The 13,057-nt window shown below is 40.0% G+C and overlaps 1 protein-coding gene across 3 annotated transcripts in view; it reads right to left on the bottom strand.

The window, feature by feature from the left end:
* The window catches only part of LOC111578023 (lamin A), a 46,279-nt gene that overhangs the window by 2,353 nt on the left and 30,869 nt on the right, over positions 1–13,057 (bottom strand). For all 3 annotated transcript variants that reach the window (XM_023284597.3, XM_023284599.3, XM_023284598.3), the window contains exons 3-12: positions 8,204–8,360; positions 6,591–6,716; positions 5,812–5,982; positions 4,316–4,441; positions 3,908–4,128; positions 2,101–2,455; positions 1,713–1,820; positions 596–715; positions 454–516; positions 210–362 (exon numbers count right to left, since the gene is read on the bottom strand). In XM_023284597.3, the coding sequence (XP_023140365.1) occupies positions 210–362; positions 454–516; positions 596–715; positions 1,713–1,820; positions 2,101–2,455; positions 3,908–4,128; positions 4,316–4,441; positions 5,812–5,982; positions 6,591–6,716; positions 8,204–8,360 (1,600 nt within the window). The remainder of the gene's footprint in view (positions 1–209; positions 363–453; positions 517–595; positions 716–1,712; positions 1,821–2,100; positions 2,456–3,907; positions 4,129–4,315; positions 4,442–5,811; positions 5,983–6,590; positions 6,717–8,203; positions 8,361–13,057) is intronic.

Raw genomic sequence — 13,057 nt, 5'->3', positions numbered from 1 at the left:
TTCAAATCCTCTAACATCCTACAGTACGGAAGGACAACACATCTGGAACATCTGTGATGCAGGAAACTGTTGTGAAACTCCTCGCTGTCGGTTCTACAATACTCAATTTTAATCAGCAATAAAATCACACTATAATATTTGTTTCAGCCTAATATAAAGCTGTTAATAATGCTGTAGATTATAGTTGTGACGCTGTGAATGTGTAGCACCTGTCTGGGTTCGTTGTTGCCCATGAAGGAGCAATGCCCCAGGAGGCCTTCAGGTAAACCACCGGTGCGCTCCGGCTGCCCGCAGTGGTCGCAGATGACCGTGCGGCTGCGCAGGTTGTACTCGTTCTCTACGCAGCTCGTGCTGTGAGCTCCCTGCAGGGGGCAACACACAACACTTATCAGCTGCTGCTCCACTGGGACAGCTCCTACAGGATTCTTATGCAGCAACAGAACACAAATTTACCATGTCTTCATCATCATCGTCGTCTTGGAACAGGGTGCGCGTCACTTTCCTCATGGCCATTTCCTGGTGGTAAGGGAACAAACTGTTAATTCACTGCAGTCAAACGGAAAAGTATTTATTTGTAACGGAAAATGGGTCTCACCTCTCCGCTGGCACTGATGAGGATGGTCTGCACTTGGTCGCCGGTGCCCCAGGAGTTCTGGCTCTTCCACACCAGGTCAGTCGGAGGGTTGTGGGTTCCACCGCCAGACGCAGCCCAGATCTGAAAAGGGAACTCCCATTATATGAAGCACATCATCCCTTCCAACATCTGGACAAAACATCGATAACATGCTGAAGCTGCACTTTCCAGTTTGGTTCTGGGGCTCATCTCGGTTCCAGTTTATGCCTGTGAGATTCAACAGTTACCTTCACGCCACATGTGTCATTCTGTTTGTATATTGCTATTGGAAACCTGCGCATCATTGACTTTATTTGCATCAAAGGCCACAGAGTTAGTAACTAAACCATGTGAACTCACAGCAGGTTAATAAGGCATCATTCTTTAAAAAATAAACGGTCACATTTATTACATTTATCAGAGCCAGAATCTCTTTTCCATTTTCCATTACTGTGAATGCATTGTGTGTAACACATCAAGAAAAATACCCAAAATAAGCTTAAAATTGTGATGTCTTGTCAAAATCGCCTTCTTCTACATCTCTAGTTTAAAAAAATCATCTCTGCTGTGATCAACAGTCAAAAATTCAAAGCTACCATTTTTTTTCACAGCTGTCAACACTTGTAAAATATATTATATATTGGCCTAAATTTCTGTCAAACAACAACTTTTAGGAACCTAAACTCTTATGATTTATAAAATTATAACTGTCATACTACACAAAAGATATTTCTGAGTTCTGCTAGTCATGCTTGTTCTGTTTCAAAAGAGTTTCAGGACTTTATACAGTAAAAAATGAGGCCACAGTGAGTAAAATTTGATGAGAAAAAAAATTCCCAAAAACTACTTGGCGTTCAAAGGGTTAGCTAACATTAACTTGAAGTTGCAATTAAATAAAAATACTCCATTGACATTGTCTCTACCTCCCAGTATACTGACACAGTGCATTATCATGTAGAAAAGACTGAGATGTATATTTTTTAAAACACAACATCAACCCGTTCATCAAAAACAAAGAAAATCACTGACTGCCTTTAAAAATGAGCCAACAGTATTAAAATTAGAAACAAGAGGATGACCAGAACTCGGTGTAACGTACAGTCACAGTGCCTCCAGCCTTCAGAGTGAACTTCGGGGGAAACTTGTAGACAATGGGGGTGGCATTCCCGACCTGTTTCTTCACCTGCCAGTTGCTCAGCAATTGGTCCTATATGACAGAAATGTGAAGAGGGACATGTGATCGGACAGAAAACTGAAAATCGTTTCATTCCACACAAAATGAGACAAAAAACAACTAAAACTAATCCTCAAAAACACGACAGAACACAAAGATTTGTTCAAGACAGATTTGTTAGTTGTTGAATATAATTTTTTATTTTTTTTACATGTGCTTGTGTGGTTAAAAACTAGTGCAAAAGTTTGCAGTCAGTGTCAGAAGACTAAAAGCATCTCATCGTGCATCTTTACAAGGGTTTGAACTGGGTTACCTCGTCAGCCTTGTTGCTCAGACGGACATACTTTCCCTCCATGTCGATCTCGTCCACGGTGATTCGCCCGCTGGCCGAGGCCTGCTGGCTGATACGAGTCTTGGTCACGGTGCCCCCCGCCATGCTGGACGTCTCGCTGTCGTTGTCGTTGAGGCGGCGCTTCTTACTCACGCTCTTGCCGGAGGAGTTGCGGCTGCTGGAGGCAGTGGCGCTGGACTGCACCTGGCGGCTGGATTGGCCGTTGGTCGAACCGGCACTGGAGGACTGCAGCAGGCGGCTTGTGTGGCCGATGGTCGAGCCAGAGGTCCGAGTCACGGTGACTTTGATGGGCGTCGGGCTGGGAGTCAGGTGCAGCCTGGGGAGACGAGGAGGAAGAGGTTTAGACCCACTGAGATGCATGAGCTGCTTAATATCCCGGCCTTACCGAGTCATGAACAGAGCCTGATCTGGGAAAATTTGTCTGCAGTATCATGGAATGATCTCCAGGCAACAGACAACTTATCAACCTTTCTACTGAAGGTGAAGTTACTGTTGCAAAGAATGAATCGTTTTCCGTTTTCTGCAAAGCCTCACAAATAGCATAAGAATCCTAATTTGAAATGGAAACCCTGATCACAGTGCTGGGATAAATTCTAACAAGTGAATGTTTTTAACTGTAATTTTAAAGAACATTTTACTGTTATTTGACAGATTGTCCCTATTTTGTTAAATTACAGATAATAACCTAAAATGTATTAATTTACATGTCAATATATATAAAAAAAAGACCAAAATCTGTATTTATCATTCTTTTACAACATGTGACTGTAAAAATGACACTAGTTTTTACTGTATTCAAATCAACAAAAAAATTTTGTGAACAGATATTTGATGTTAATTGAAAGAAAATTAGATATAATAAGCACTTAAAAATGGGAAATAATTTATTTCACTTTTTGCCCTGTTTTGTTAAATTACAGGCCAAAAGTGTAAATCACATCCATGCCAAAAATATGCATTTTACAAATATTATTATTTCTTTGTAACAATGGTTGACAACAGCGTAACACAATTTTAAATCATATATATATTGTTATTTTACAGTTTTTTGAAAGAAAAAGTACGTATATTAAAGATTGAAAAATGGAAAATAACTTTTTAAACTGTTATTTGTCAGATTGTTTTGTCAAATTACAGATAACTATGCACTGAAATCCCAGAAAAAAAGCATTTTTTTACATGCCGACAGTAAAAAATAAATACATTACTTAAAAATAAGCCAAAACAGTGCAATGATGTGAGCATCAAAAAATCTGTATTATACAAACAGTAATTTGTCATTTTACGTCTGACCATTAAAGTACACTATTGTGATATTTCATTAAACAAAAAAGATAGTTATTTTCCAGACATTTTCTGTTATTTCAAATATAAAATATGCACGTTAAGGATTGAAAAATGGTGAATAACTTTTTAAACAGTTACTTTAAGCTCCTCTTTGCCTAGAGTTCCCATAATTACACCGGCGAAAACAAAAGCTCTTTCACATAGGATGTATTCTGTACTATGAAGATGCACTTTAACGGGAACTAAAGGACCCAACAACTACAATTTCTTCTGTGTTTCAGTCACAACTGTCTGCCTGCAGAGTAGCAGAGATTCTAAAATATTATTTATTAAACTGTTTGCTAATTCTACCTGATCTGTACATGACTGGTAGAGTAAAGAAAGTAATGATTTCTATTCCTGAAACCAATTTGTCACTGACTTTTTAGTCGCTTCTCAGAGTGGCTGTATTTTTCAATGGCTGCTTTACAGACAACCTCACCTCTCCTCCTCGCCCTCCAGCAGCTTCCTGTAAGCACTGATCTCCATGTCCAGAGCCAGTTTGATGTCAAGCAGCTCCTGGTACTCGTCCAGCTGCTGCTGCATGCGGGCTCGGATCTCGGCCATCTCCCGCTCTTTACCCTCCAGTCGTCGCCACATCGTGTCCCGCTCCCGTGACATCGTCTCCTCCAGCTCCCGAACCTTGGCCTCGCTGGCCGACAGCTGATTTAGAGACAAACAAAGGCGGATCAGTCGCACTACAAGCGCCGGCTGATGAGGCGAGCGGAGCGTAAATCAATTATCGTTGCTCAGAGGTAGAGAAAACAGATGTGCTCTGGAGCATTTGTGCCAGAATGAGCGGGTCATACAGCAGCGTGGCCTGATAGATGGTGTCACTGCTGGTGTTTACCTGTTTCTGCAGCTGGCTGAGCTGAGCCGACATGCCCTCCAGTCGAACCCGGCTCTGATGCAGCTCTTCATGGGCAGCTCCCACCAGGTGGCTGTTCCTGTCGGCAGACTTACGGGCGTCTTCCAGCTGACGGACAAAGAACAGCAGTGGTTAGTAGCTGAGGAAAAACTTTCACTGGAGTCTTTCAGTATTTTGATAGCAAAAGTTACATGTTACAAGTAATATACAGATTATTTATACTGAAAAATATTTGTTCTAGACTAACATCTTTCATTTTTACCGACTGTAAATGCTGTTTCTGAATCAGCTCATGTAATCAAATTTTCTTTTTCATCTCTGTGCAATTGTTGTTTTAAATCATTTTCTTACTCTGCCAAGGAATGTGGCAGAGTTATGTGACGATCGGGGTACGTTTGTCTGTTAGTCTTTCTGTGCACAACATTAATAAAAAAGTAGAAGAACAGATTTGGATGAAATTTTCAGGGAAGGTCAGAAATGACACAAGGACCGCCTTGTTAGATTTTGGCAGTGATGCGGCTTCTAGTCTGTATCCACGGATTTGTTAAAGATTTCTGTATCATTGTGAGACAGCGGCACGGTTTCACTGTAACTATGACAACAAGTGAACGCTATGCCAGCTGCCTGCATTAATTCACGCTGCCCGCTACATATTTCGGCCACACAATTCGGTATCTGTACATAACGTACGCATGCAAAACACATGCCTGTGTTCACTGCAAGGCAATTATTTAGTTTGTGGGTAGATATACATTAAATGGCCAGATTCTATGTTGCTGTGACTTCCGAAAACACAAATTGAGAAATAAACAGCTTTGACGGAGTACTTCTCTCTCTCTCTGTCTCTCTCTCTGTCTATATATAGATATACATTTATTTATTTACACACAGTACCAGTCAAAAGTTTAACTGTTACTGTGAAAGACACCTTCTGATTCAATGCTTTTATTTGTATTATTTTCTACATTGTAGATTAATACTGAAGATTAACACTTTTTTGTTTACAACATAATTCCTTTTGTATTCCTTAATAGTTTTGATGTCTTCAGTATTAATCTACAATGTACAATATAATTAAATAAAAACCATGGAATGGGAAGGTGTGTCCATACTTTTGACTATATACCTTTATTCTCGGTGCTTTTTCTCAAGGGGTGCTAAATAAAGAAGATTTCACGGTTTCATTTACAATTAAATTTCAATGATAAAACTGCTGCTGTTATGTTTTTCCACATTCTTCAATAAGATTCCAGCAAGATGGCAGCTGTTTTAATTAATATTCCTCCTCCCTGTAGAGGTAAAAAGTTTTTTTTTAATTTATTTATTTTTTTTAAAATATACCCTGACAAAATCTGAAACACTGATGATTAAATACTTCACGACTTGTGCACTGTTTCCCAACAGGACAGCAGAGCCACAGTTAGCAGTTGGACTGTAGGTGGCGACAGAGCGAAGCCTCCTGCAGCGTCCACACGTACCTTGGCGTTGTAGGTCTTCTCCAGTTCGTCCTTGTAGAGACGGACCTGGTCTTCATGCTGGGCTCTCATCTCAGCAAGAGCCTCGGCCAGCTTGTGGTCAAACTCCAGCTGCCGCCCGCTGTCGATCTCCACCGTCTCACTCTCGAACCGGCGCCTGGTCTCAGACAGCTCCTGCAGAAACCAACAGCAAAAGATGCATGAAAACACTTCGAGTCTGAGATGTATTGATTAGATTTAACTTTCTCTAATTACTTCATTACAACTTAATTCAGTGACAAAAAGACTCGTTCTATTGATTTTGGGTTTGTTTGCTTAGTTTCATACTCTACAAGCAACAATAAACACTCCACCTGCAGAAACCTGCTTTCGTCAGTGAACTTAATTGCATTGATCAGTCAGCTGCTGTGCCGTAATTACTTCTTTAAAGGTGCACAGAAATCTTTAAACAGCTTCTCATTATGTTTGAATTTGGAGAACCCACATCTGCTGCAGGTTTCAGGTCAAACTTTAAGCCGAAGCACAAAAATTACTACTTAAATATAGCAAGAATTGATATCTGTAATGTTTGAATATGTGCATAGCTTTCATGTTTCTGTCTGGACTGTGTTTAAAGGAGAGGTGAGATGCAAAAAGGTGCATCTGCAAGACACATTGAGGGGAAAAATGCTAAATAAAACCAGTAGGAGGTTGGAAGCGAATCGATATCCTGTGGAAAAGATGAAAAGTAGGACAGACGACTTAGACAGCGGTGTAAAAATAGAAGTGTTAAGGTGAAGCACCTCGTTGTGGACGTTCTTCTGGAACTCCAGCTCCTCCTTCAGGGTCTGCAGGCGGTTCTCTGCATCCACTCGCCTCAGCATCTCATCCTGCAGTTGCCTCCTGGTATCAGCTAAGCTGCCGTCCAGCTGGGAGGGAGTGAGGAGAGAGAAGTGAGACGAGAGAATTGCTCTTTAAGACAGGCATGGAAGCAATAAAAAAACAAAACAAACAAACAAAAAAACGTAGCTGAAGGTGTGATCTGCGCAGCCTTGTCTGGGTCAAGCAGAGCCCTAGTTCCTCAGTTTGGCCAGTAGGTGGAGCAACACCACAGCGGTGCACGTGTCAAGTGCTGCAGTTCATTCATTCATAAAACAAACAGCAGAGAAGCAGCTTCTGTCTTATCACCTCGTCCTCATTCAGAATCCATGGCCCGGAGGGTTTACATACAATTACTGATTTCATTCAAGTGTTGCTGCAACATGCAGAGACAATCATTTCAAATGTCAGTCACTGTGGCTTTTCTAACAAGTGCCAACCACTGAGTGTAGAAGACTGTCGGCATTTCAACAGACTTTCTGTTTATGTAAAATAGCAGCACATCTACATGTGTACAGTTTTTCCCTCCATGAAGTCCACACTGAGATCTACCTGTTCACTTAAAGAATCCAGCATCTACTTTACCACAAACTGTACTTCTTTGACTAATAAATAGCCACCTGAGTTTTGGATAAAGCAGGTTGCAAAGCATTCTGGTAGTAGTAGGAGTTTTCCCCCCTTTAGTTAATCATCAATTCTAAAAATAATCGCTCTGCCAACTACACAGGCAGCCTAGTTTTATAAGTCATTTTAAGTGAAATGGCTCTTTAACACAATCATCATCAGAGCTGCAATAAAAAAAATTATATTGTTGTTTAATCAGTCATTACTTATTTGGTCTATAAAATGCCAGAAATGGTGAAACATGACGTCCCCAAAATTGTTAGATTTACTGTCTGAGGAGGAAAGAAACGAAATAAAATTTTTACTTTTAAGAAACTGGAATCAGAACATTCCTTTCTTTACTCAGACTGGGAGCTGCTGATTAATTTAAAATTTACCAAGTAATTTATCGTTTGTTGCAGCATTAACGCTCACCCAAGCAGCAACAAGGTTTTTGGCTTCTGCAAATACTTTAAAGTGATGTGTTACAGCCATAAACTCTCCCCTCGTCTTTCCTTCTTTCTATCGCAGGAATCAGCAAGTCCTTGTCTTTGCACAAATAGCATCGATTTTCTTTAATTTCTTATGCACTTTGCACAAAAACATTTTAAACACACTGTCCAGAGTTGTGATTAATGATGTGTCAGGCCTTGCAGTATTTCAATCGTGGAAGTTGATGGAATCCAAATATTTTTTATACTGGAAAACATTTATTTTAGCGTAAAATCTTCTATCTTCACTTACTTCAAAACCCCCCTGCTCAGTGTCTGTGCCATTTTAGGTGTTTTTTTTCTCAACATTATGCGGAGGACTGGAGGTCCTTAAGTTGAACTGATCCTGTTGTGAGTGTAGCGTTGCTGCTGCGCCGCAACAAACTTGGAATTCTGACTTTTTGCCCACAGCAAACATGTAAGACTTGTAGAACAGCCTTTACCTTTGCCAGCTGGGCTTTGAGGTCCTTCACCTCCACCTCCAGGCTTCGCTTCTCCCCCAGGGCAGTGTTGAGGGAAGCATCTTTAGAGTTGAGCAGGGCCTCCAGGTCCCTCAGCCTGACCAGAGCGGCCTCCAGCTCCGACTCCTTCTTAGAGTTTCTGTGAAGAGCGAAAGCAGGGGGATGTTCGTTTGCTGCTTCTTCAGTAGTGAATGTGTCTTCATGTACCTGCTGGGGAGTCTTAACTTGTTGCCCCTCTTCATCTCCTGCAGGGCAGTTTGTGTTTCTCAAGACTGTGTGGCATAATTTAACTCATTTTTTACTCACTGTAGTCTGAGAACAGATAATTTGGTCTTTTTCAGAGCTGAGAATCACACTTTAAGTGGCATCAGTCCTGATTTCAAACCTCTTATTCTGTAAATGTTTTTATTTAAAAGTAACTGAAAGCTGCCTTGACTTCCCTCTGTAGTTAATAGGAGACAGATCTAGTTTTGAGCTGAATATTGTTTGCTGTTATGTGTATTTTTATATTTAGTCATGCTGCCACTCTTGATATTCTAAATATTACATTAGGTCACGGTCTAACATGCTTAACTACAGTCATATTTTCTTTGTAGAACATGTAGAGCTTCATTTGTGTTCCTCTACAGTCACTGCAGATGGTTAATGAACTTAACAAGCACTAGAAGTCACTCAGTCCGTATCGTGAATTATATCGGATTTTATCGATGATATTTGCACCTTTGGGACACGAAATCTGCAGTATTTCAGGTGGAAATATTTTTGTGCACCACATAATATTTATATGAGGAAAAGTGGGTTACTACGTGCCTTTTTGTGCTTTCACCTACAAGAGGAGTCAGTGTGAGATTTGTGGAGAAAAAGTAGGAAACACATGTCGACTGACATGCTTTTACATGTAATTCATTTTACAGAGAGCAACAAATCACTTATACAATATAAATGTAGAAATAATTAAACAAAAATAAATAAAAAATAAAGGTATTTTCGTAAAATAAAATGACAAAGATGTCTTGAATTTATTCCATGATTTTGATACATCAACTTTTAATTAGACAATTTCTGTATTTCCTAATGTCACTCCACTGACAATTGTTTGACCAATCAGCTTTAGACAGATGTTAGGACCGCCCACCTAAACAACATATATACATAGAAATAAACAAAATAAAGATAAATAAGAGTTGTTGCATAGAAACGTAGAATTAAGTTCAACTTTAATTTAATTGTGGAATTCTTTTCACTACCAAGATGTGATTGTATTTTGTTATACATTTCATTTTATATGGTTGCATTTAGTTATTTATCATTGACTTCTGTTCTCTTCTTTCACTGCCTTTACTTTTAAGCTCTTATCTTGTGTATAAGGGTTACCCACACATGCTGTTCCTTGTTTTTTTCCAGCACAGTCTGGACTATCCAGATCTTCCAACATTTAATATGATGAAATTTGCATGTCTTTATTTCCCCCTTTATATCAAGGAAAGAAATATTACAAAATGTTCATGTTTTTCACATGTATCTGTCCATAAACTGCTGGCAGCAGAGACATGTAGAGGAGGCCGTCTGGATTCTGCTAATATCAGAACTTTACAACTTTGACATTGGAATAAATTTGTGCTTAGGGCCACACAAGAATAACTATCACTATAAAATTCAAAGAAGTGTCAGTAGATGTAAATGTTTGCTACTGATATGAGGAATGAATTCACTGACAGCAAATCAACTGAGAAGAAGGAATGAAAGGTGTGTCAGTCTGATCATCTTCTGTCCTCCATATAATTCTCTAAAAGTAGTTTTACTTTACATAGTCTTACTTTTAGCTCCCCTTAGGTCTGCAGACTTGGTACTAAAGAGAGAGCATGCTCCTTTATTTCTGCTTAAAGAGAAACCTAATAAGTAGCAGAGTAACTGTGCTGCAGTGACAGAAGCTGCAGACGACACAAACTGCTTATTGTAAGATGCAGCAGCTGTCCGCTGCCGACGTTAACTGAACACTTCATCGTACTGTTATTAGCCCTCCGTAGCGAACAAGAGCCCATTAAGCTCCATCTCAAGGGAACCTGTGTTGAATTAAGAGAATTCACGTTTGGTGCACATGTGCTCGTGCACCGCCTCTCCTCTAACATCTCTACAGGAACCCATTTAGAGTACTGCTTGAGGAAAAAAAACTTGGATCTGTCTGTGGAAAAACAATACATTCCCAGCAGAAAATGAAGACGGAGGAGGGGATGGAGGGAGGTTGTTAGCAGCATAGGTGGTTCGTACGCAGTCAGTGAGGAAATGGTCTCCCTGTTATTCTATTTGGCCCTGTGGGCTCGTTGTCAATGTCACTAATAACGGCCATCTGCTGGAGGAGATGTCTTCCAGGCTGCTCACACAGACCTCCAAATCGTCTGGTCATGGCAGCCGGGTGTTAGGGCAGCCGGCATAAAGACAAGTAAGCTAACTGAATGGTACAGAGGTCATTTGCAATCATTGATGCAGCAATCATCCTCTCTTACTGCTGTCAATAAACAAAGGGGATGACAGTGCAACTCGGTCCCCGGAAAGAAGCAAGAGGCAATAACTGCACTGTTGCTGCCAGCTTCAAGGGTAAAAAAAAAAAAAAAAAAAAAAAGACCATGCAGAAAGCAGAAGAAAAGAAAGCATAGAAAAAAATCTGTAATAAAACAGACGGAAACAGATACAATGCACAGTCTTTCACAGTCACTGCTGACGTTTCATGAACTTAACAAGAACTAAAAGTCAGTCTGTGTCATGGATTATATCAAAGTTTGTGGAACTTGTAGAGCACAATAGGGGCATTTTACAGCGAAATATTTTTGTTTACGTTAATTTTTATAAGAGGAAAAGTTTCACCTACAAGCAAAGTCGGTGTGAGCTTTGAAGAGTAAAACACATGTCAACTAAAAGCTTTAAGTCTGCACCAAGTTGGATTTTGAAGAGAAATAACTAATGAGCAGAGAAAGAACTTGCAAAAAGCAGAAAAATGAATAAGTATTTTAGGTGCGGTCTGAGAGGCTGCCCAGTTTCTAAGTGGGACCAAATCACATTATAGCTGAACCTGCATACAAACACACAGGAGAGGCTCTGGGAAGGAGGCAGAAACATCTCGTCCAATAAATGCTCTAAAATATCCCAAAATGATGGCAAAAGGTTGATCAGTGCTTCCCAAAGATGATAAATATCTTGTCATGTCATAGAGGAAGAAAGAAACCAGAAAGTATTTATATTAAGAAGACTTATTTTTCTGATTATGGAAATAGTTGGCTATTAATTTAATAGACTGACAGCTAATTGACTACTTTAAACTCGTAACATTCCATAACATTAAGAGGAGCTGCAGATACAGCTTGTTGGTTCATTACTATGATGGATCGCTTTCACACAGTAACTGATGATGATTATGGTCAGTTAAATGAAGCTTTCAAAGTTCAGTGTTTGTTAAAACTGGTAAAAATTTTTAGCATGCTTTTTGGCAGCTGTTGTTTATAATGTTGATAAAAACCCCTGAACCATTGTTGTGCAAATATGGATGATGTTCTCCTCTCTAACATCGGCATATAAGCTGCATAACAAACCTCCTTTGTTCTCCTTTGTTCTCCTTCATTTGAGCATATACAGTCAAAAATGCCAAAGTTGGAGCCAATAACTTGATTTCAATGACCAGATGTGCAGACCAGGTGTTCATGCATTACTCCTTTGCAACATTACCATCAATGGCAGCAGCGGCTGCTAAAAGCCTTGCTCAAGGGCAGATGGTTTGACTGCAACATCTGTGTGCATGTTAACACATATCAACACAGTGGAGGAATGCTGAGTAGATCACATCTCAAAGGCGGAAGGAAAATATTTCTTCCAGTTAACGTTTTTGTTGCAATAACTTGCGAAGGAGAATGTGATGCTTTACGACCCAGGTGTACCCACACTTACAGTTATGACAGTGAATAATAGGTGAACATCTACAAACATTCCCTGGATTCTTGGGCCAACAAAGGTTGACAGTAACAGAGCAGCCCCATACAAACATATTCATCCATCAGATTCCACAACTAGACAGGCAGATTAGAGACTGGGCTAAAATGAGGCGTGACAACTGCTGTAAAATGTTTTAATGACTGCTATTTTGTTGGGACTATACATGATAACAGAGTTTAACCACTGCTAGTTGGGCCATGCTCCCTGAGGCTTGCATAACTCTCTGGGTGTGATGAAAACTAATTTTTCAAGGCTGCTGGGGAACATTTCTGATGCACCACAGTTCTCATTAACATACTGTGGTTCTGCATAATGACAGCGAGACAAAGGCAAATTTTTTATTAAACTGAGCTGTAAAGTGTGAATGCACTAGGGATGTGCATGCATTCATCCATTTTCAACTTGACAAAAACACTACCTGAAACTATACAGCGCCTGCCTAATGTTTTTTATCTGTCTTTTTTTCATTTAGGCAGCACAACTCTGCAGCAGATGAATGCTGCTGAGTGTGTGTTGCTGCTGTGATGTTCATTACCGCTAATGGGCCCAGTGGATCGGCTCCAGCAGTGAATTAATGGACAGAAGTGGCTTTAGCATATCAACATGCTGCTTGACAATTTGCATTCTCTTCATACACAAAAATAATGAGAAAACAGGAGGAAAACCTTGAAGCCGAAAGGCAGGCAGAGCAACAATTTGATGAATGCTTTAAATAGGAACTTTTATAGTTCTGTGGCTTCGGTTTAAGTGGCCTGAGATGACGCTGCACAGGAGGCAGACAGTTAAACAATGGAGACGAGGAGCCATGCTCAAAAATTAATTAGACACAATGGTGCGCTGAGCTAAATGTTAATG

Source organism: Amphiprion ocellaris, chromosome 9 (genome assembly GCF_022539595.1).
Source record: "Amphiprion ocellaris isolate individual 3 ecotype Okinawa chromosome 9, ASM2253959v1, whole genome shotgun sequence".
Classification (NCBI taxonomy): domain Eukaryota; kingdom Metazoa; phylum Chordata; class Actinopteri; family Pomacentridae; genus Amphiprion; species Amphiprion ocellaris.
Note: the sequence above shows the minus strand (reverse complement) of the source record. Positions and strands in the feature narration are given on the sequence as shown.